Source organism: Cuculus canorus, chromosome 8, assembly GCF_017976375.1.
Source record: "Cuculus canorus isolate bCucCan1 chromosome 8, bCucCan1.pri, whole genome shotgun sequence".
In the NCBI taxonomy this organism is placed as follows: domain Eukaryota; kingdom Metazoa; phylum Chordata; class Aves; order Cuculiformes; family Cuculidae; genus Cuculus; species Cuculus canorus.
Genome location: NC_071408.1, coordinates 14,403,237 through 14,428,621, shown reverse-complemented (window position 1 = coordinate 14,428,621; position 25,385 = coordinate 14,403,237). Strand labels below are relative to the sequence as shown.

At 35.9% G+C, this 25,385-nt stretch overlaps 1 protein-coding gene across 4 annotated transcripts in view; it reads right to left on the bottom strand.

Moving 5' to 3' along the window:
* DPYD (dihydropyrimidine dehydrogenase) overlaps positions 1-25,385 on the bottom strand; it is a 362,200-nt gene that overhangs the window by 315,934 nt on the left and 20,881 nt on the right. For all 4 annotated transcript variants that reach the window (XM_054072633.1, XM_054072630.1, XM_054072632.1 and 1 more), the window contains exon 2: positions 24,029-24,139. In XM_054072633.1, coding sequence (XP_053928608.1) covers positions 24,029-24,139 — 111 coding nt within the window. The remainder of the gene's footprint in view (positions 1-24,028; positions 24,140-25,385) is intronic.

The window sequence follows — 25,385 nt, the reverse complement described above, 5'->3', positions numbered from 1 at the left end:
ACTTACTTTTATTATTTCTGAGACTTTTTTCTGAACAACATCTTTCCCAGTTACTTTCAGCCAACCATCGGAGAGCAAATAACTTCTCCACTAGGAAAAAATGAACTGAAAACTGAGCCAGAGGCAAACTCCTAAAGGTAGATGACCTCATCGTACTGTGTCATCAGTTACTGTACACATACTGAACAGAAGACTGAGCACATATTGATCTTACCCACTGCCTTCCAGTTAGACCTACAATCATCCAAACCAAAATGTTGGATCCTCTCAGAGCAAAGGGTGTCTGAAATATCCAATATAAGCTTAGCTACAGGAATATAGATGCCACTTCTTCAAGGGTCTGAGTATCAGCTTGCATGCTACATTTTTAGGTCATTTGAAAGGATAGCAATATGAATGAAATTGTGAGCATAAGAATACTCTAAAGAATATGTCTGGGAAACAATGAAACTTCAGTAGACCATGACCAGGGTTAGCTTTACTTTTGTAAGTATTAAATTAGTAGCAAAAATTGAGCTCATTTTATTATCCGTGCTACCAAATAGATTAATATCTATAAACATCTTGCACAGGGCAGTATGCTTTGGCCCATAATACTTCAGAGGTTTAAGTATAATGAGCAATTAAACTCCCAGGTGTTTCATTCTGAGCAGCAGCTAAGGTAAAAAAACCAAGACACAAGCAATGAAAAAATTGCTTTTGGTGGCTTACTGCCAAGTGATTTTCTGTGAGTACAGATAAAGTCTAGAAGTTTTAACTCTGTGACTCAATAATTATATTGTACTTTATATGTTATCACCGTTGGCAGATCTATAGGCCTGTGTGATGCTAAACTAAATATCACCTTTGAGAAGTTGAGGAGGAAAAATAAGTACAGAGATTTGATTAGGGTCACGGTCATCTTAAATCCAAACTTAAATCAAACTACCACTGGATGTGAAAAAGCCACAAAAGTCTAAATACTGTGTCTTAAAGGATTCTAGCATAAATACTTTCTGGTTTTTAAATGAACCAGAAAGCAAGAGAGTGGGGAAGAGATTTTATATATAAATAAGTGGTTTGTATAGTCACATGAGCTCTTATCTGACACTAGATGACAACTAGTTAAAAAAGGAGACGTAGACAGGACAAATACCTGTGTCATTACACACAGCACACTGGTGAAACATCTATCAGAAACAGGAAATATGGATGATGAATGTATGAAGACGAGGAAGAACAAAGATTAACAAACAAATTGAAAAGCTTTTCCTCACATAATCGCAAAAAAAATGGGTTTTTTCCTACTGCAATTTCCTACTTCAACTATGTGCTTGTAATTCTCTATTTTCAGCTATGGTAAGTCATAATATTAATAATACCATGACATAAATTTGATAATAATATTCTACCAGTCTGTAGAAAGTCAGCAACTACCAAGTCCAACATACTCTTACTCTTTAACACTAGATGAACTAACAAGCTAGCTCATAAAACTGGAGAACAAAAATAAAGAATGACTCTAGTTTTAAATTAATACCTAAGATTCTGGCAAAAGTGAAAAAACACACCTCTAAACATTCGTCAGCTTAGCTTTCTTGTGTATGTTTTTGTCTTGGATGGAAAAGCCCTGTTTTCCTGACTCGGTCGTTTGAAAAGCAATTCTTGATGTGGCCTTCTGGGTTGCATGTGAAGCTTTGCAGAAGCAGCTCAGAAACCAAAAGCAGCCTATTGCCTCGTATCACCACTAAGAATCTCCCTGAACAACAAAAGCATTGCTGCCTCTGGTCTGCCACGACAGGCCCAAGAGAGTTTTGAGAAGACCGTAACTCAAACTCACCCATAGTGCGATACAGTACTGATAAAAGAAGTGGCCCCACTTACACTGAAATAAACCTCAGCCTCCCATCGAGTCAAAGGAAAGTGGGATCACACTAAGCCATATCCATCTACTTTAACTGTATCCTAAAATACTTCACATAAGACTTTCAACAGTCTTAGTATTACAGATAATGTCTTACACACATTTTAGGATAGCTGAGAAATAAAATCTTTTGATCTGACAACAGCATAAGACCTACGCTAAGGCTGCCTGCATCACTGGTGTCGAGTAGATTGCTTATCCTAGTTGATACACTGTCAAATAAAAAGCCTTTGTTAAAATACTGTCTCTCTTTGATGAAAGTAGTTTTTAAGTAAGCAGGATTGCCGAATTCTGGGAGTCCATTGCTTTAACTTGGTTTTAGGAAATTTTCTTAGAAAGCTTGAGTTTTTTCCAAACATTTGTGAAAGTACATTTCACATTTTTATTGTCAAATGTTCTCTGTGTATTAAACATAAGGAACGTACAGCAACTGAAAGATGTAACAGCTCTCACCTGCTCAGTTTCTATTTACTATTGCTGCTAACATCAAAATAAATCCACTTTTTTCCTCTTTTGCCCTTAATAATCCATGAAAAAGGTTTCTACAGAGTATGTTGTATCTTAATTTTCTAGTGTTTATGCAGCCAAATATTAAAATGTGCATATTAAATGTCTCTATACTGAGGTTTCTGAGTGCTTACAATAAGACAACCTGGTACAAATTCAGAAAGGACATAGTAGCTCTCTCTAGTATTTCAATTAGTTACCTTTAAGGAGGTAGGCTCCAACCACAGATTGCCAAAACTGTTGGGGACATAGAGAATCTACTCTAAGTGCCTAAATCTTAAACAGATTCAGTGATAAGTCTCAAATTCCTTAAAAAGTTAAGTCCCACACATGCCACAGGACTGACCACATCAGCTAGCTTTCAAAAATGCTGGCTATACTATAAAAGTGATTTCCTTTAACAAAGTTTTAATAAAAAAGCTGATTTCTTCAGGAGACTGTATAAAAAAAGTGTAGAATGCTTATTTCCACATTGATGATCTTAGTGATATATCAAACATTAACACCAATAATCGCTTGTTATTCTGGAAATGTGAATTATTTCATCAGCAGAAAACTTTAGAAATAACTAACTTGTGTTTTATAAACCTAAAGCAACATTATAATAGTAATCTAAACTGTAATATATTGCTGCAAGGATAATTATTAAGGGAAAACACAGCTGACATTTTCTGATTTATGCACACAATCAGAGATGGAGTCCAAGGACTGTGACATAATTATCTTCATGCTAACAATTTTTGTAAATCTCTTGACAGAATTTTAGCTAATTTTAAAATGCCTTCTGAAGATTAGCACTTAAAACTGTTGGGGAAAATAGCACAATTTATTAGCAAGGGTATAATTGTAAACCTTCCAAATACTCATAGTGAATATCATTTAGACAGTAACTCCTGCTTTAGCAGCTGGTACATACGATTCCAGTTTACGGATTCTTGAAACAACAGAGAGAGTAGCATCTAATTAAACAGGATTACAAGCCAAAGCAAAATTATTAAAAACAGACTAATAGACAATTGTTATGAATTTCGAATAGCACAACTACTTCTTCTGATGTGAACTTAAATAACACTGTGCTTTATTCCAATGAAACCTAAATATTCTTAGTAGACTTCTCTCTTGATTTGGAACAGACTGTCTTTCTACATCGAAACAAAACAAAAAGCTAAACGGTTCCATTGATCTTCACTCACAGACTTAAGCACCCATCTGCCATAGGGTAAAACGACTTGTTCTACTGTTGGTGCTACAATGCATTAAAGTTATACAGTAGCCAATCCATGTATTCCGTACAGGAAGACCCCTTAAACTATCTTCATATTAAGCAACTAAACAAAACTGATGCCATTGCCAAAGGGTTGTACCTAAGAGCATTCCTAAAAACTAAACAAGTAAAAGGATCATTTGATCCTAACTGGAAGATATTACGGTCTATGCAATATCTAGCTACTAAATTCCTCCTTCCTATCTGCTGTGACTTGATCTCAAGGAGTTCTAATTCCAAGCAGGGTGCAAAGCAGCTTAAAACCGATACCTGACCAGCTGTTCACAAAGGAAAAATAGGTATTTTTTTTAATATGTATATATTCCTAATGTCTGCAGAAAGTATATTGAGCCCTCGGGTATTTACATAACATTTGACAGCATGTCATTCATAATACATGAACATTTGTTATAACATTTTTCTCATTATGTGATACAGCCACGTTGCCCAGACAGGCTCTTTGAAAAATAGAGATATTAATGCATAAAAAAATAGCAGACGTCCAAAAGAAAACTAGCTCTAAGTGTAGTAATCAAATAACAACCAATAGAAAAATATTAAATAGATTTTGGGGTGGCTGTAATCAATGTCTAACTAGCATAACCATGTTAATTTTTCTCAGGGTTTTTTTTAGAGGAATATTATTCCTAAGGCACTAAAAATAGTGCACATGCAAACTTAAACAAAAGAATCACATTTTCTCCGCAAGTAGGAATATATTACTAAAAGAGTAATGACACCATGCAACTCCGATACACAAGACTTTCTGAAACTGCAAACGTGTTTTTTGTAATTCATTACCAGAAATACTGTCAACGTAACTTGGAATTCTGAAGTGGATGCAGACAATTTCAGATTTTTTAAAGTTTTCCAGGTTTTAAAGTTTTCCCAGTTCAAAATACTTGAAGACAGGTAATTACACAAAAATTAATTACTCATTAACACACACTCGTTAACACTTTAGTTTGCAATTTTACCGGGACTGTGAAAGATCTTCCAATCTGAGATGGCATTCAGCTAACTTCCTTTTCATGCTGTTTCATGCACAAATTTCAACTGGCAAATTTATAACAGCCTTCATGTTCACATAAGGGTATGGAATCTTGCTCGCATTCAACCTGCTGTTGTCAGAGCAGATGCGGACACCAGGCATTTTGGCAATGGTTACACATCAGATAGAAGCGATAGAGGCAAGATGAGAAAAGGCATTCTGAAAGGACCAAGCATGCAACACAAAGAACAGTAGACCTAAGAACTCAAAAGAAAAGAATAAAAAGCTACAAAAGATATGCAAGACAGCAGAGGCACAGCTGGAAACACTAAAGGAGCAGAGAATGCAGATGATACCAATAGGCAGGACATTATATAATGTCCCTCCCCTTGTGACTCAGCTTTAGAAGAGAAAACTTTGAGAGTAAAAAGCAAGAAAAATCTTTGCCTCTTCCACTTTTTTCCTTTTCTTCCTAGAACAAACATTAAACTTGATCAGTAGATGAATGGGACAACTTGGCAACAACTACTGGTCCTTCTGCATTTGAAGAGACACTTTCGAGACTGCTTCCCTGTAAGTGAGAGGGCTCTGTAGCAGGGAACAACACATATTATCTCTTAGAATATTACAAGATTCATCTAGGTACTATTTCTTTTTTAATGCAGCCAAGTCCTGCCTTTTTCCTACTCAGGAGCCTGATCACGATATAAGAACATTTCCCAAAGCTTAAGATCTTGTCTGGGACCCATTCTTGATGTCTGAATCCTCTGATTCTCCAGTACTCATGGCATAAATTTACAATTTAATTCTTTAAGGGCACAAAGTCTAAGTAAAGAGACACAGGCTGTACATAGAATTTCTAAATATACTATCTCTACTTGACAGTGAAAATATAACTAAGTAAAGACTAGATTTTAAAAAAACCTAAATCCCAGATGCTGTACACTCTCCACTCCCAGTTTCCCATATCTCAACCTAGCTTGCTTTTCCCTTGTGATTCTTTACTCTGCTTAGGCAAATATTCCCCTGACTCATTGAGATTACCTACATATTCTCATTTTATTTAAAGACCGGACTCATACTGAGAATTAACATTTACAGAGCTCATAACCTGCAAAAAAATAAAGAATCTTTAAACTGTAGGTAGAACTGTACTCCTAAGGAACAGATTATGATCTTGACCTTCAACAAAGTCCATCAGAAAAAACACATACCCAAAAGAGAGAGCACCAACTTACAGCATTTTTCTTAGTTTTCATCTATAGCTGAAGAATTACTAAATCTAAGAGCTTTTAAAAAATCAAAGTTACAAGAAAATGCTTGAATGCTATCCCAAAACAATGCCATTTTTTAGCAGCCCTACGTAGAGTAAGAAAAACAAATTATATGCATCAGGGTTGCTTCTTCAATCCAAAATGGCACCTCTCATCTCTTACAAGGCACATTTTATTCTTCAACAAGAGTATTTTTCAGAAGTGGCACAACAAAACATTTTCTTTCATGGTTCAGTGTTCACCATGCACTACAGCTCACTGTAGTTACCTCAATATTAAAAAAAATAACACAACAGGACACGATTTCCCCAACCAATTCTGCCGAAGCTAATCTGCCTAAGCTATTTCTCACGATTTTGCATAAGCTTCTTTCCCAAATAACTATGAAAGCTGACTAGGCAAGTGTACTTGTTTTTGCTGGGATAGCGTTAGTTTTCTGCACAGTAGCTAGTACAGGGCTATGTTCTGGATTTGTGCAAGAAACGCTGGTGATAACATAGAGAGGTTTCAGTTACTGCTGAGCGGCTCTAACAGAGAGCCAAGGTCCTTTCTGCTTTTCACACCACCCCAACAGTAAGTAGGCCCAGGGTGAACAATAAATTGGGAGGGGACACAGCTGGGACAGCTGATCCCAACTCTATATTCCATACCATATGATGTCAAGCTCAGCAATAAAAAGCTGGAGGAAGAAGGAGGAAGAGGGAGCATTCAGAGTGATGGTGTTTGTCTTTCCAAGCAACAGTTACGTGTGAGGAAACCCTGCTTTCCTGGAGACGGCTGAACAACCTGCCTGTCAATGGCAAGCAGTGGACAAGTCCTTGGTTTGCTTTGCTTGTGCACACAGATTTACTTATTAAACTGTATTTATCTCAACCCACAAGTTTTCTCACTTTTACTCTTCTGATTCTCTCCCCCAGTACCACTGGGTGTGGGTAGTGAGTGAGCAGCTGCGTGGTGCTTAGTATCCAGCTGAGGTTAAACCACAACAGCAAGGTCCCACCAATGTCCTTCCCTCCTAATCTTATAGATCATGTCTTTCTATTCACAGTTCTAGAAATGCATCCATCAGCTAAACCACTTTCCACATAATGCTTGCAAAATTGTGCATTCCCAGTTTTCTCTCCATCTAAAATACTTGCATAAAATAGTCTCTAAGTCCCCTGGAAAGAGAAAGAAAGGATGCTAAATACCAGGCCAAGAGCCAAGGAACTGGTAACAGTCAGTAACAAGAGATTAAACTCATGTACAGAGAACACTATAGGATCTATGACTTCTTGGCAACAATGAACCCAATGTTTCTGCCCTGCAGGAGGGATGGGAAAAATCCAATCCTCTGCTGAGCTTAGTAAAAGCAAATAGTGACAGGTCTGCATGAAAAATACTTCAGTGCCTATGACTGATGATTTTTCTTGCCATAACCATATGTCGTTATATACCACTATGCTCACTGGACAAGTCCTCATAAAGGAGGATCCTTCCTTCAAATTTTCTTTGCAAAAAAAACCAAAACAATTCCACGAAAAACATTATTAAGATCTCACCCTCTGATTTGGTGAATTACCAAAAAAACAGCATACGTGCTTCTATTCTGGATTACCATGTTATCTGACAATGAGTACCACAGCGTAAAAGATGACTTAGATAGCAACAAAACAAATTTCCTCACGTGACAGTTGAGGAAACTTAGCACATGCAAAGCAAAAATGAAATTAAGAGTAGATTTCCCCAGAGGAATAACTGGAAATATTGTTTGCTTGAGAACCAGCCAGCTGGGTCAAAGGAAGAATTAGGAAGAAGAATGCAGCCAGGTAGTACAACCCTTGTATCCAGACCCTGGTGCAGTTGTGTTACATGCTGACACTCCGTACCAGGTTTTCCACAACTATTATTCCTGACAAAAAAACTCAAGAATGCTGTGACATAAAATAATCTGAAGTTCATTCATAAACTATGAGTGCCATATGCAAACATCAAAAAAATGTTAACTTAGCTCTTATATTTTAAACTATGTTGACTCTGGAGCAATGATAGATGATAGCAGGACATGTCATGAGAAGACATGAGAAAACATGTGAGTGAGTTGATATTTCACACATCTCTGAAAGAAAAAAACAGACTGCAATTTCTCCTCTATTTCCATTTTTTTTGACATTCAAAAGGTATGTCCTTGTACTGAAATGCTTGGGAAAGCAAGGTATTTAAATACATTTTATATCATTTGTCATTTAAAGTCAAAGGAAAACTTGCTGTCTTTTTCCTTTTTTTTTTTCAAAATACCATAAAGAAGAAAAATAGCGGGAGGACTACTGACTACTGTATATCCTTTACTATGCTCATCACTGACTGGCATCTAAACACTTACTGTAACACTATAGGGTTCACATACAGTAAGACAGTGACCTCAGGCTTTGATATGAACAAATTCAGGAGAAGCAAAACCAAAAAAAACCCAAAACCAAAAAAAAAAAACCACAAAACAAACAAAAAACAAAAACAAACAAAAAAAAAAACAAACCAAAAAACCCTCCAAAAAAAAAGTACGAAAAACCACATGAAACTGGAGGCATGTATAAGAATGCACAAAGAACCACTAAACTGGGAGCCAAAACTGCTTGACAGTCAGCATAGTTATATGTCTTTAAATACCATGCATCAAGTCAACTTACTCAAAATGAAAGCTTACATTCATTGCTAAGGAGGTGAAAAGTCAAGTTTCATGCTGGGGGAAACAGGAAATTACAACAAAGTAAGGCAGTACAAACACTGTTGCTGTAAAATATTTTTTCCCTCTCAAAAAAAATCATAAAATCATGGGGTTAGTACAATAGTTGCAGATCCTACAAAGTTATCACCATCTGTTCTGTCATCTAGTTACAGACTTAATCAAAACTGAAGGAAAATTGCTCAAATAAGTGTAATTTTTTTTAAATAAGATACCACGCATCTTTAATAAGCTTGAGAATCTCCCAATACAAATATAAGGGAATAAAGGATATTGGCTTCTTCTCTGTCAGAAATGACAGGAATGAGAACTTCCCCATGAACAGGATTTATGCATAGCTACATCCGTCAGCGAGGCTTTCAAAAGTTTTTTTTTCACAGTGAACATTAGAAAGACCATTAGGAGAATGCTGCTGTACTGCTGTTTATTCACGTGCAGCCTCGGGTCTCATTTACCATGCAGAGAGAAGAGCATCTAACAACCTAACACCTCAGCGTGGTACTACGCACTTTTCTGGTTCTGCGTCTCATTTACCAGCATCTTTGTAAGGTTTTTACTTCTTTGCAAGCATTCATGTCTCAATGTGAATAGCTTTCTTCTCTCAAAACCTTCTGGCCTACCTTCAGACCATTCAGACCACTGTATTCTCCTTCTTGTCAGTCTCTTAAAAATTGCGGCGTTCAAGCTGAAGTGAGCCACACAAGCATGGCCCAAAGCAAATACCTTCCCAGCAATTCCGAAGCAAGAAGGGACATACAGAGCCAAGATATACCAGAAGAGAAGTGTGACACAAGGCTCCTTGGCATGAGCTAGTGCTAGCACTCTTTGATGGAGTCCAGTTCATGTCCCACAAAGAGAACTCCTCGAGATACTCAGGCTAGGTAGCACAGTTCCTGAGCTAAAAAATTTGGTCTCTAGGCAGGGTTAGCTCTGTCACAGCTCTTTCCTCACATGGCTACGCTACTGTCAATTCTAGAACTGGCTCCAGTCATTGCAAGTGAAGGGCTTTTGATTTCCAGAGAACTGCACAGGACAGACCTGCCCCTGCTCAATGTGTTTAACTTGGAGAATATGAACAATCCATACCCTCCCTTCAACCAGAGCTTAACCTAATACCTTTAATATGATCATCCACCTTTTGCAATAAAATATAATAGCCTAGTTTTGAAAACGCTATTTTCAAATATACACACTGAATATTTTCTAAATAATATTGAAACCCTTACTTTAAATTATTTTTCCTCTCTGGAAAACATATTGGACTTATTAATCCATCCCCAGCTCCTGAGTGGCACTACTGCTATTGCATATGTGCAAGCAGAGCAATAGGAAAGAGCAGAGTTTCTGCAAAGCAAAAAGGAAACAAAACTTATCATTCTTTCAACGTAATTACCAAACTTCTCCTTTTTCTTCTCAAAGCCATTTTTATCTCCAATTTTTAATTCTTACTCTTCCGCAGCAGCTTCCCTGTTCCCCTTGTGTATACACTGTTTGAGCTTTCAATTTTTAATTTTTCGTTCAATAGTGCCCTATCTTTCCTCCTCTTTATTTTTCTTCATTACTTGGATTTTTTCCTCTCTTGTTCTGTTTCCCCATGCTTGGTTACTGTTTTCCCCTAGTCCTTATTAATTATTTCATGTCTCTCAGATTGTTTCATTACGTGTCATGGCTTTTCTTATTTTTTTATATTGCATTCCTTTATTCGACTCCTGCAGCTCTCTGATTTCTATGTGCTTGCTTTACTATTACCCAAATGGCTCCAAGCAGGACACACTCAAACTGAAGAATAAATAAATTAGAAGACAAATACTATCTGTGTCCATGCAGTGTTGCCTAGCAACGCCCTGTACCTCTCCGCAGCCCTTATAGAGCCCTAGTAGCAAAAGAGCTTTTCAGACTTATTGCTACAAATATATGCAAGACCTCGCATTGTTTGTCCATTCACTAGTAAATAAATGCAGAGGAAAATAGAAATGAAAATGAAAAACTCCAGAGAAAGAACCAACAACAGGACTACTCTTCCAGCACAATAAATGGCCACATATTCAGATGTGCGCTGCCCCCTTGTCTCTCTTACTCTGTAAAACACGCACAGCTTACATGTCATGACTGTTCACTAATATTACTACTGTTACAATCGTTGAGAAATGGAATGTACATAATATTTATTACGCATTTAAAAGGTGTGTTAAATTCACCCAACTCTTGAATAGTTACTATGTATGCATTACTGGCTAAGATACATAGATTTCTAACACTCTTGCAAAGTTGCTTTTGAAAGCTTTATGCTAAGGAAAAGGTAGCTTCCAGATGGTACAGAATAGGAAAAATAGTCCAAGCATTGTCAAAAACACAGTGGGATTATTAAGGAAGGGAAATTTGTTCCTAAAGCTTATAGATCCAATCTTAAAAGATCTTCAATATCTATTTTTAATGACTTCAGCTGTAACAGAAGTGAAAGTGAAGCTTACCCCACTCCTTTTCTTTTACAGGAACAGTTTGCTGGGCTCCTTCTTCACAAGTTAAAAACAAATGCTCATTAAGTGCATACTTTACAAAGTATTTCTGATTCAGAATTAGCTAGACTGATTTTCAAGAAGACAGATACTAAGCCAGTTTTCCTGTCAGTCCTTTTTCATTCCACAGGAACGAAAGACTCCTTCCAATAGCCAATGGCAACTCCTAAGAAAGAAAAGTCTCTTTAATTTTGGGATGGAAATAATGCTTATCCAAGGGACGAAAACTTTAAGGATGTTAAGAGTCCTACAAGGGGAGTCAAGAAATAGAAATGCTACAGCAAAATATAACTAAGTAATTTAGCTAAGGAACATCCTGCCATGAAGCCCTGCAGAATGGAGAAAATGTTCAGTTAACACGTATCTTTTTTTTGAAGGGCATCAAAATCAGTGTTATTACCTGGGAATTCCTTATATAGTTAAATCAGCCTCAAAACAATTAGATGTCTGCATAGCAGAGTATCAGTAGCAAGTGAAAAGAACGCAAATCAGAGCACATTCTTTAAAAAGACACTTAAAAGCATCAGTTTACATCTGTGAGCTATAAAGTGCTACCTAGTAAACAGAAACCACAAATGGTCCATACAGGTAAACAAAGGACAGAAAGTAGCATTCAGGTACATAATCTCAGTTTATTAACCTCATTCCACAGTAACGTTTGTGGAAATTAAAGACCAAACTAAGGGTACGTAGAGTTGGCTGGAGAACACAGCAGAATCTATAGATGATACAGGCTACCATGAAACAAACACAGGCACTGCAAGGTCAAGCACTTAAACATGAAAATGCTTAACAAATATTTGCTGTTTCAAAACTTGATTTGGCCCCTTCACAAGTACACAGCAAAACACCCATTTTAATGATATGATCATATGCTATTTTACACAGAAGTGCATTCTGACTTCTGACTCAGAAGACAGAACACAGAGTGCTCACCTGATCAATAGCCTTTCAACATTTGTGCATAGTGCATAACGTTATTTACTGCACACTACTCAAAACCATACTTGAAGGAAGAACTATTTTTGCCTATGAACATTTCAATAACACTCATCGCTATGGTATCCAAAGTGATTTAAAAGCAATTTATTCTATGTAGTATGAATATCCCCTTTTAACAAGTAGCAATCGGCACAGAAAGTCTATCAAATAACTAAGCACACTATTTCAGACACCTATGGTCCAAAACATTGAAGTATATAGGAGACTGGAAGTGACAATTTGGGCAGAGTTACTCTCTCGCTTTCACATTCTGCTCACATTCAGATTTTTTCATCCATTTGATGAAATCACTACTCTTTTATCAGCTGATATTTCTAAATCATCATCTCTCTTAATTCCAACCATTAAGCTCCTAGTCATTCTTATCCTCAGCCCTTGGTTGTACAGTCTTCTAATTGCACTATTAAATTTATTCTTATCTTTTTTTTTATTATTCTAAACTTCAGTGTCACACAGTTCTTTATGATGTTCTAGTTCCTTCTGTATTGACAGAGCCTGTCGACTTGTAACATACTCCTAATATTTATGTCAAGCTCATTAATGAAAATATTAAATGGCATGAATCTGAAGAATGATCCTCCAACAAGCTCTTTTTTAAGCACTACACACTCTGATTTCCTTTCTAGCCAGTCCCTTATCCATGTTACTATTCTAATTAATAATGAAGTATCATCTGCTTAAATTGGCAAAATAAAAAAATATACCTTGTCAGTGTGTCATGATCTATCCCAACAATAAAGCACAATATGCCTTATTCCATCTTACATTTACCTTAACACATTTAATAAATCTCTCATCTTCACATTTTTGTACATTGCTGATATAAGACTAACAAAGTTATAATAGTTGCCCCTTGCATTCTCCACCTTTTAATATACAGAAACTGTGTTGGCTATTCTTTAACCAAGTACCATAATATGCAGCTTGCTTTACTCTTAGGCCCATGATTTCACACCTCAATTTTACTGTGATGCTGATTTTTTTCTGTCCCTTTGACTCCAGAGATTAAGTCCTCCAAGTTTTCCTTCTGACACATCTAGGGGAATTTCCTTTTCTCCACTTGTCTGCCCATTTGTTGCCTCCTGTTTTACTGAAACTAGGACAATGATTTACAAAGATTTTAGGATGTACCCAGGATGTTTAATCCTATCTTAACACTGGATTCCCCTTTCTTTTATTTTTTTTTTAATTTAGATAGCTTAAGAACCTTTTAGTATTTATTTTATATAGCTGAATAACCTTTTACTATTTGTTTTAATTTCTTTCACCAGGTGTGACTCAACTTTTTAAAGTTCTCACTTTTCCCTCTATATTTCCTGCTTTGCCTACCAATCCCATTTTTTCAGTTCATTATGGGTTATCCTTATACTTGTAATACGGAACTTGTTTTCTAGTTCCACCTGGAACTCTTATTGACAAGTTAGGATGCAAATTCCAAATGATTTCTGCATATTTGAATTAATAACAATCTCCACAAGATTCATGTCTTTCAGCTGTTCAGTTCAGTTCAAAGATCTAAATAGTCTTCTTAACTTCTGAGTTTGTCTTATAAAATATTAAAATACATGTTGATAATTCTTCTATATAATTTAAATTAACACAAAAATTACTTCATCACAGAATATAATGTTCGTTACCTATTCTACAACTTCCTTCGTTTGCGAAATTTAAGGGTGAAGTCCATTCAGCTTGATGCTTGAATTAAGAGTTGATACTATCCAAAATTTTATGTTAGCATTTCTTTAATGCTTGTTACTAACAGTTTGCCTGGTTATCACATCAAACAATACCTGCACCCTACCATTATAAAGATGGTAGGGTGCATATTTTCCACACTCAAATATCTTACAATGACTTACTTCATTAATAGCACTACATCAATTTCAAGTATAGAAAGTTGTGAGGGTAACAGAAAGAGGACAGTGAAATCCAGAAAATACAATTTCAATAGACTCAGGCTGGTATATCTCCTGAGACATACACTGATAAGTAACAGAAAACAGCAGAGAGGGCAAACCCTGACAGAAATGCACAAAGGCAAACTATTCCTGAGAAAAGGGCTGAGAGAGGGGAAAAGCACTTAAAAGATCTTTACGACCATACAGTGTCTCTCCCACAGCCTCGAAATCAAAATCATAAAAGCAAGTAATCTATGATACATACTTAATACAAATTTCTAAGTGTAAATGAACAGCACAAGCGCTAAAGGAATAAAATCAGAAAGCTACAGCAGGCACCAAGCAAATTTCAACTAGTAAGAGAAAAAAAAAGTAAAAAAAAAGGGTTACATATACATGAGAAGTAAGAAGAAAATAAAGACAAGTACATGCTATGTATGGGAAAGGAGAGCAAATAACAAATAATGCAAAGTGAACTGAATTATTCACAGCCTTCCCTGCTCTCTTTATGAAAATGACACGGTGTAGCCGTAATTATTATTAAAATTATCATTTTGAACAAGAATATGGGATTGCAGCCTTGTGTATAGAAAAAAAGAGGTTTGTGATTTTTTTTTTTTATTAGGCGAATGCAGTTCCTGTACCACTGAGTCATCAAGGAACAAACTGAAGCAATCCATGAACCACTACCAATTGTATCCAAAGACTCTGAGGGTATGGGGTTCCAAAAGGTCAGAGGAAACAATTGTAATATTTCCCTTTACCAAAAAGTGAGTGAAAATAGAAATTATAGCCCCCAGCAGAGATAATTTAGTACATTCACGAAACATTATAATATATTTTAAAAAGCCAATATAAGCATGTAAATAATAAATTTAAATCAATCTTATTTTCTGTCCTTAACAGGATAAATGTTTCATGAATAAGTGGCAGATGTGACAAATCTCAAGCAAACTTTGTTTATAACTATTCCACAGCACATATTCATAAGCCAATTTAAAACCTAGTTTAGATAAAACAAATATCCAGTGAGTACACAACTTACTGAAAATCAACCACTAGCTTATTTGTTACCAGTGATAAAGGACACGAATCAAAATGCTTCATGATTTCCCCAGGACCCCAGTGTCCTGGATAGCTGGAAAAGAAGAATGTACTAATCGTTTCTACTGACAGCATGTTTGGTGGAATAAGAGAAAAAGGGAAGGGGAAGATACTAAATATTTTAAAAGGCAAGATAACAATTTAAAAAGCAAGCTAAATCAAAGGGTCAGATTTTAGGCTATAAATTGAAGACAAGACAATCCAATGCTCTGGCAGAAGGAACAGCACATTGTTCAGTGTGTGAGGCAAAGAAATTATTTCATTCTACTCAGTGCTACCTAGGTCCCAGCTGAAAAATTGTGTAATTTTTCATCATCAGGATTAGAGGAAGAGTCAGAAAATGAAAATCCGAAGAAAAGCAAGAAAATAACAGTTTCGGAAAACACAACCAGCAAAGAACAGCTGAAGGAAAATTGAGAACAAGAAAGATATCTAACAGAAATCTTCTGATATAACAAATTTTATACTACAAGGGAACAATCATCAATTGTTCTGCAAGTAGGAGCAAAACGACAAGACAAATTCGATCTACAGCAAACGAAATAGTACATTTTAGGAAAAACTTGCCATTGTATCCAACACTAATAAGAATGAAAAGTTTCCAACATCATAGGCCCTTAGAAGTGAGTTATACAAATATCTGTCAAGAAATGTCTAGCTATATTTCATTCTGTCCCAATCCAGAAATTCTCTATCACTCTCAAACCTACATTTTTATGATTCTATGACTAGATTGATTTCTATTTACAGCCATAGCCAAATTTAACCCTGCTGTGCAGAGACTCTATAGCACACTCTCAGCACACTAGAAATTAGTTTACTGCCCTTCAATAAAGTGATTTTGTTCCATAAAGGTTCAGTTTTACCCTTGCTATCTTTTGACTGTCTGTTGCAGTACTAACATAAAATGCTTTACTTTTACATTTGTCTTTCCTGAACGGCGTATATCCTTTAAGGCAACAATACAAGTAGTCATTAGGATGTCTCTTGTTTACTTGACTTAGCAATGTTAATAACATTCCTCTCACAAAGTACATAAAGAAGAAATCCTCAACTTATTTTTTTTGAAGGAAAACATAAAAAGACATGAACTACAACTTGATAATTTTCAAACTGAATGCATGAGGTAGGATCTTTAGCTCTATAAAATAAAACGTCTTCCACTTTAGCTAACAATTAAGCAACAGTAGGTCGGCCTGTTCCCAGAGAAGAGAAAGTTTTGCTGAGTGAACAGGTACTTGCTGAAGAAACAGGACTAACTGGGGATGAAAGTGGCATCAGAAAACACGTACATTTAGCTTTTTGAAGACAGCTGGAACAGTCACACAGCCAGAAAGACTAAAAGGGAATATGCTTCGACATGACAACATGACAGCTCCAGAGATCGGATCAATCACCAGCTCCCATTTCATCAATATGCAGCACAGATGTTATAAGGAAGGTTCTTGTTCTAAGGAGCAGCCGGCATCATTTCAGACTGAAGAATACCAAAAACATTATTCCTGATATCAGTATAGGATGGGATACTATGTGTATTTTCAACACTATTTCAAGCAACGTATCAGTTTATAAAACATAAAAGAAGTTGTTATGGAAGTCTCAAATCAGTCCCGAGAGGCACCCCCAAAAATTTAAGAGTTCCTGAAACCAAGACATGACTGTAAGCAAAGAATACTGAATATTGTAAGCAAAAGGAGCAGTGAGTGATGAGGCAGTAAACTGCTCTCCATCTGAGGATACATTGTGATACAAATGCAACAGAACTTGGTCAAGATAAGGTTTTTCAAAGCTTCTGGACAGTTTTGTTGTACCAACATACTTTTTGAATCCCCAGCTTGTTACACATTCTTGCTTCAAGGGATGTTAGTGTTTTTCTTAAATATAAAGTTATCAGGATTGGTTAAAAGTTCAAACAGATCAAACACAAGCTTTTCTGCCAGAGTTGTTCATTCATAGTTAAGTGATATTTTGATATGCATGTCTGACTGATTTTTCAATATGCATAAAAGAACTGATGGGCTGGTACTCGGAAAATTTTTGTCCGAATACATGGCAGAGTTGCAGACAAAGTACAAGCAGGATCTTGTAAAGAACACTTCAGTGCAACTTAATATTGGACAGTGCTACTGGTCTTGCTTAAAATACAGCATCAGCAAGCTATAGTACCTCCTTCACGCCAAAATTGGTCTCTCAGCTCCTTTTACTTCTAGTGAGCAGATGTCTTCCAGGACTTAGACAACACAAATAGATCTGAAGTGAGCAATTACTAACAGGCTAACAATGGCACACGTTTCTCCAAGAAATGATGTGCAAGCACTTACAATTTCTCAACCTGCGGTCATGATAATTTCTGATTTTATACATTTCTAAACAGAATGGAGATGGAGCTTTTGCTATACAAGAAGAAAATCTAGGAGAGGAAGGAGTGAAAGAGCAATAAAGGTTTCAGTACAGACAATGGTTTACAAAAGAAAGAAAAAGTGGGAGTAGAGAGGCTGATAAAAAGAGGAGCCAGTCTTCTTGTTATTTATTCTGTTTTCCAATACACCCACACAACAAAGCACCTCTATCTCCATTCAATAACCACAGGAAAGTGTACATATGGAGTTCCACATCTAAAAGAATATAAAGCCATGCAGAAGATGAAAGTTAACAGTGAAGATTGTTTCTGGTCCTGTCTCTACTCTCTGATCTGCTCAGCTTTAATGAAGGGGAATGAGTTGATCAGACTTACCCAGATTTCAGTATTTGCAGCAGACAAGGATTTTTCATTTTGTCATATATGTACATGCAAAACCAAACAATCTGCAACTCTGAGAGACTTTGGTTCAAAATGGTCAAGAACAGAAATACACCTGTAACTAAAAATCTTGGTCACTGCTGTGTTATAAGAAGGGGAATTATCCAGCGTAAAATCTGAAGAACAACAAACATGAAGAATTGTGAACAAAGGAATTTAAGAGGTCAGAGATGGTTTTGCACAGCACTCCAAGAGAGCCACAAGGTAAAAAGGAACATTTTGCAGAGGACCAAAAAAGGATTTGGCATAACGTACCATCAGCCAGTATTTACAATTTGATACACTGAAAACATGCATAAAAGGCACTAATTTGCAGCAGCTGGACAAGTTAAGAGCTATTCAAATATTTTAATAAAAACACCTTAAGACATTAAAACTAAAATAAAACAGAAAATTCAAGGATTACACTGTGTATTTCTTAGAGTGAGTATAAGTGATATCCTATATACACATGTAAACCCTTTATTCCAGTAATATGGTTATAAATGCCAGCATATGGTATCGATACGAGAAAATGCAGAGTAATTAGTTAATTTAAAAAATGCATGAGTAGGAATTTGACTGCTAAATGATTAAACTGGTACATTTTAAAATGTGTATTAATATTTAATTATTGACACTATGAGAAAAGAGAAAAATCTCTTGATGTTACTTCTCAGCTCTCTCTGATACTCAGTAACCCATGTATTATTCATATGAATAGTTTGTGCATATATAGTCAATCACTAGTTAAATAAAAATCATTCTCAAATTCCCTAATCACCTCAATAGACCCTAATGCAATATTTTCCACATTTGGGAATCAGAGCGTTTTATTTAAGAAATCAGTCTGGCCATGATGAATACAGTGCAGCCTGAGCAGACATCAGTTCAAAGAATCAGATGTCAAAGTGCTCCCTCTAATGTCCCTTAATCATCACACCAATTAGTGGTTGAATAGTGATGTGATTAAAAAGACTGCTGCTATCCTATACCTATTCAGACTAGTAGAATTCTACATATGTTCTACCAATTAATGTTTGAATAGACCAACGATTAGAGAGACATCTGCCATTGTATGTTCATTCAGAAAAGAGCTAAACTTGCATATTCATATGCAATGAAGACAAAAATAAATATTTGCAAAGGTAAACTATACATTTAGATTATAAAGATAATTGAGTTGATTTCCTTTAATGAGTGTTCTCTATTTCGCAATATTTGGGATTATTTTTTTATTTATAAATATATAATCTTTCATCAATACATGTCAAGAAATGGCCAAATTATTCACTGAAAAAGCATTTATTCATTAAGGTTCCTAATTTCAGGGTTTGGGTGGACTGGGTTTCATATCTACTTGTTTGCAACTTGTGCTGTTTCTGCTTCAACCCATCAGTTACTTGTGAACTGATAACTTGACTATTCTATAACTGTGATACATGATTAGGCACAAAAATCATGTGGGATTTTTCCATCTTGCTGGAAGGAAATTCAAGAGTAACAAACTGATTATAACCAAGAAAGAATCAAGTTATTTACAGGTTCTTCTATGCAATCTTGGGTATTTGTACACTAAGACGTCCTTACAAACCGTTTTTTTTAAATAAGAATTCCTTTTTACGGATGTTCATAAATAGCAGTGATAGCCACATAATTAGTATCAAAAAGCAGTCTGAAGTTTTAGCAAAATCTTATTACTACTGTTTTAAGAGAAAAACCTTGTGCTCTGAATGTGAAGAGCAAGGTGATCTGTTATATCTTGCAATGAATTGCAGATCTCACTCTCCACTTTAGCACAGAGCAATCTGGTAGTCGCACAGTAATGTTGCACAGAAAAATACAAGGTGAAGAATTTCATTCTTTCTAGTGGCTTGAAAGAACTACTGAACAGTTAAAGACTCTTGTCCAAAAGCGAAGCCTCTGCAAAAAACGGCTGAGCTTAAAAATTATTTTGTTCAAGGAACAGAGGCTCTTGTTGCACAATGCTGATTTGGCTTAGCAAATGTAAGGACAAAGAACAACGCTACTACTGCCAGAAAATCAATACTGTTATAGGCTACGGCAATTAACTACAAACCAATTTAAACCCCATTTCCTTTTCACCTTTCCTGTCTCACTGAAATACTTCCAACTCTTCCATCTGGAGCAATTATTACTATTATTTCTAAATGCAGAAACTGAAGAAAGTCTGAATACATAGGTGGGCTTATATCATCATCTTACCTATCCTTAGTAGGTACTTTACAATTTACCAAGGCTTCATTACCAAAAAAAAATAAAAATATCCCACTGAATCCCCCAGTAACAAGTGAATTTATAAAAATTATGGAGGTAAATTTCATTAAGACAACAAATTCACACGTGTAGAAGGGAAAAGCAGAACTTATCCCATAATGCTTAAAAACCCCGTTTATAGAGTAAGGAATTCAGTGTGCACGGTGTAACGTGAATGCACACGATGCATGCTCATCTAATTTGTGATTTAAACATCAGCAAGCATAAAATACATACAGAAATGGAATTACAGAGAGTTGGACACCATAAATAGACACATAAATCATGTCTAAACAATCTTCAGCTACCTAGCAAAACCCTGAAATCAAGGCAAATTCTTACAGCATTCACAGTTCATTTCTACGCTTTAGTTTTATCTGTAATTGAAGACCAAATGTGATCAATATTTTGCTTTCTCCTCCAAGATTTACTATTAGTATGTCCATTTCAGAGCTCTTTGATTTTTAATTTCATCTGACCAACAGAAATCTTTCTTTCTCCAGGCAGACTAGTGTCATCTGTTTCTACCACCCTTCAGCATGACTCAGGAGAAACAAGAGTATTAACGCTTAGGTTAGCGCCGTTACCAAGGTCGACTTAGCAATAAAGAGTTCACCTACTCTGATCTACATCTCCGAGTTAAAATTTCTGAAAGAAAGCTGACTGATCTTGCATCTACAGCTATAAATCATTTTTACAGCAGAATCTGGTTGCCAACACAGTAAATAAACAACAGCACTCATTGAAAGCATGATTGAACCTTCCCTTTAGGAGACTGCTTTTCTGAGGTTCAGAAAAGATAGCAACACTTGATTTCCACTTCTGAACTCATTTAATGGGCAACCAAAAGTGTCTCAGAGCAGGCTAGAAGTTAAAACTTCACTTGTGTAATTATCTGAGGAAATATGTAAGTCTGCCATCTGGAAGTGTATTAGACATTACAAAGTCACTGTGTGCATGCCTCAGCAGATGCAGCTTTTGTTCAGAGTATTGAGGGCTGTTAATTTAATTAGTTTTGCATTTTCATACTCCCACCTTCCCTCCAACAGTAATTCTGCAAAGGCAGCATCAGTTCAGCTCTAAAAGAATGCAAAATTAAAAGTCAAATTCAGATTTTAAGGAAATGCAACAAGTGTACTTTTTGTGAACTTCAAATGGAGCTTGACCTGTTCATTAGCACTCTTAAATGTTACTGCCAATGGCTTTTTAGACTGTAACAAAAAATTGGTGCTCGAAGTATCCTTTCCTACATTACTTTCCTTATTTTAAGAAGGCTAGGAATGGATTCTATCATTTTGTTTTCCTCATTTATTAAAACCACTCAGCCAAAGTAATCTGGAGAATGTAAAAAGTCTCTCATTTTTCTCCTAATGACTTTTACGTGATAGAATACCAGATAAATGTTAGGTTTGATTTTTTTTAGTTTCATAGGACTTTTTCTACCAGAATAGTAAGCTGTGTGGTAAATCTTGCAAGTAAAATTAAGCTATGTATTTCTAAGCAAACAGAAGTTTGACAGTTCTAAAAACTAGGATCATTACTGGACTAAAAATAAAGACTACCCCTTCACAGTTTCTTCAAGCATTTCACATTTGTTATCATGATACGTAAACTAAATAATGTGACATTTCTAGCAAAAACTTCATAATAAGTATAAGGCCTATCTGTAATGAAAGTGCGTACATGTACAGATATACCTATTTGCTTACCTCTAACCTTTAAACCTGTAAGTTGCAGCACATGAGCAGACCTCTGTCAGTGCAGGGTCCTAATAACTGCACAGATCTCCATGCAGTAATGCGGAACTGCAAAGTCACGTTGTTCATTAGATTGTAAACCTATGCCAAAACACCACCCTGCAATATTTGACAACATTCAGAATTTCTTTCAAATGCAAATCCAGCCAGGACACCCAAGCTAGCGATAAACCCAAAATCGGTGCCATTTGTACAACCCAAGAATCTCAGGCCTTGGGGATCCAAGAACATTGGAGACACCATGAAGTACACAGACACAGCTAAGAACACAGGAAGAGAAATGGTTTCTAGAAAGTTATGCACTTTCACATTTAACAGCAAAACTTTCAAATATCAAATATGTTATGAATAAACTGAATACAAAATTCAAACAAGGCTGACATGGAGGAAGCTCAGAGATAACCAAGAGTATTCTTAAAACTAGAAGCTTTAGGAAATGTGTGTTAACATACCCATTATGAAGATATATACATGTATGCTATAGTTTCAAGTTTAACTAACCAAGATAATTTACACTGGAACAGCTGATCAGGTTACTACACAGATATCTATCTGCCCTGCTGCATAGATACCTGAGCTTCCCAACAGTTTCTGAAAACAGAGGAGTTTACAGCCCAGTATTGATTACAGGTTGCCTGAAAACATAATGTAAACTGCAGCTGTCCAGGAGTCTCTTGCTGAGCAGCTCAAATATCTGTGCAGCAGAAACAGGCAGTTATGGGCAACAACTGCGTCAGTCATCCCAAAATCATCATCCCTGTTGACAAACAGAAGGTTTTCATGTATATTAGCTTCCAGTTATTATAACATCATCTAAGCAAATAAATAAGAAAATTGGAATAGCAGTGATAGATTCTTATAATCAATACTAAAAAATCAGAAAACTATACTAGAGTATGGCTGAAACACTAAGGATACCCCGGGGTTGCTCCTTCTGGTCATACTGGATTTCATAATTTGGAAAATCTGAAGAACTTGGTGGGGGTTTTGTTTTGGTTTCTGTTGCATTGTTGTTGTTTTTTAATAATAAATGAATATTGACTATCAAAGCTGAATTTTCACAGTTAGTGGGAGAAGATGTTCGACAACACTACAAAAAGATACCATAACATTGCACCCATAAGGGAAATAGTTTGCAGGTGAAGAAGTAGTATTCTACCTAAAAGACTTCTGAATTCAGAGGATTATCTAAAAGAATCTGCAGGAAGACAGTAAAAACACTACAAACATTCTAATCAGATCAGAGATCAAAGAGACAACAAAGTCTGATAGGATTAGTCAAATATCACACTGAGTCAGAGAGAAAATGATGATATCTAATGGCAGAAATACTGAAAAATACGGACAGTTTATAATTAAAAGATATTTACTCCAAACCCACTTATTTCCTGAAAAATACAATGCACAAAATTTACAATCTAGAGCCATGTTTTAATCTAGGCTTCATGTATTTATGTGTATACATATGCTCATGTATATATAGAACATATAAGGGTAGCTCTACATATACATATGTATACGGAACAGGTGCATATTATGTGTTTTCCTATTTGTGTATTGAAATAAAACTACCTCTAAAAGTGTCAGAAAGGATAGCAAAATGCTGCTCTACCCAGTGTTACTCCTGGAAAACAGAACGAAAAGGAGCAAGTGGGCAGCAGCCCTGCAGCGTACAGAAAAGACAGCTGACACTGGCTGCCCATGGGAATCAGTGGCTCTATGAGGTTCGAGGTGTGGTGAGGCAGCTGTGATACCGCACAATACTGGGAGACCAACCAGACTCCTTAACAAAACGGGGGAAATGTTGCATCAAAGACTTACTAAATCATGCAAAAGGAAAAATGTATGGTATGCACTCAGTTCTGAAAAGTAAATATAATAGCTGATAACAAAGTAACTTTGCATCTACAGGAACAGAACTATGAGCCAAATTTGGCTACTGAACTACACAGGAAATAACATTTGTATTTCCCACACAACTGGGATTTCATCCTTAATGAAATGAACCAGATGCAAAAAAAAAAATGCACTTACTGAACAGCTTTTGTCAGAATTCCTTTTCCACTGCTTCTTGACTTCTTTCTTTGCTGTAGTTGAATGAAGAGTTGCATGTGTCTGTTTCCGGGGATTTAAAGCCAGAATGTTCTGTAGAAAGAGAACCAACAATATTAAAATATAAATTAAAAATTTTCAAAGCCTCTTAAATCAAACCTCATACATTTATTTACAGTGATATGCAAAACCAAAACATAATTGCTCAGTATTATAGCCCAACTTCATACAAATTTGTTTACTGCAGGAAGATTTGTATTGTCCACACCTCTTAGATTTTCAGTATTTAAAGACATTCTTAGTACTTCTATAAAACTGAGTAGTATTTAGTGGTCACGATAATCTCCATTCCCGAATCTTTATGTACAGCATATAGAAACACATTATTCAGCTTCATTATATCATTCCAAATGACACTTGTGAAGGAAAACACGCAAAAATATTTTAAAAGGACAGTATTATTTCTGGATATTTCATCATTTCAGTATAAATTCCAACTTCCCCTTCACAGAAATCTACTGCTTCTACACCTCATAAGCTGATGAATTGACTTTGTTTCTCTTAAGAGTTTTTATCTGCAAGGACACAAACAAATGCTGGTAACATAGCTGTACTTTCAAGGGACATTGGTGGCCTGACGACACAGACAGAATTAAGTTTGTAATATCTTTCACTATACTAGCTAGTGTAACTCAAAAAAATTAAACTTTTTGGAACCCAGGCTCTTTTACAAATCAGGCAGATGACAGGTTTCCATAGCAAAATTGACTTAATTTAATTCAAGGGGTGTGCATGAACATCATGCAAGTGACAGATTCAGATTCAATGTCCATGATGGAGAACCAAAACAGGCATATTTTTGGTCATAACTCCTGAAACTGGTTAGAAGGTTTTTCCTTAAAAAAACTTGACTTTTAGCACTATACTTCTCCTTTGTGGTGAACAGGGTGTGCTTATCCTGTTACTATACGTCAAAGATGTGTGAGACTGAATTACAGAAGCGGAGACTGAACACGGCGAGTATGACGGGGTTATGAATATTACATCAGGAAACTCCCTTATTTTAAATGACTGCTTGAGTGGGTCATGATGATGAAAAAGTAATCATAGAATCATTCAGTTGGAAAAAACCTTTGAGATCAAGTCCAACCATACCTGTCTATTACTAAACCATATCCCTGAGCACCTCGTCTTCCCATCTTTTAAATACTTAATAAAACAAGCTGTTGTAATAAGATTTTATTGTGTTGATGTTCACGTGGACTTTTTTTTAATGCAAAGGGGTCACTTTCTAATCAGCTATTTAATGCTTATTCTGGACTGATAAGTAATCCATTTT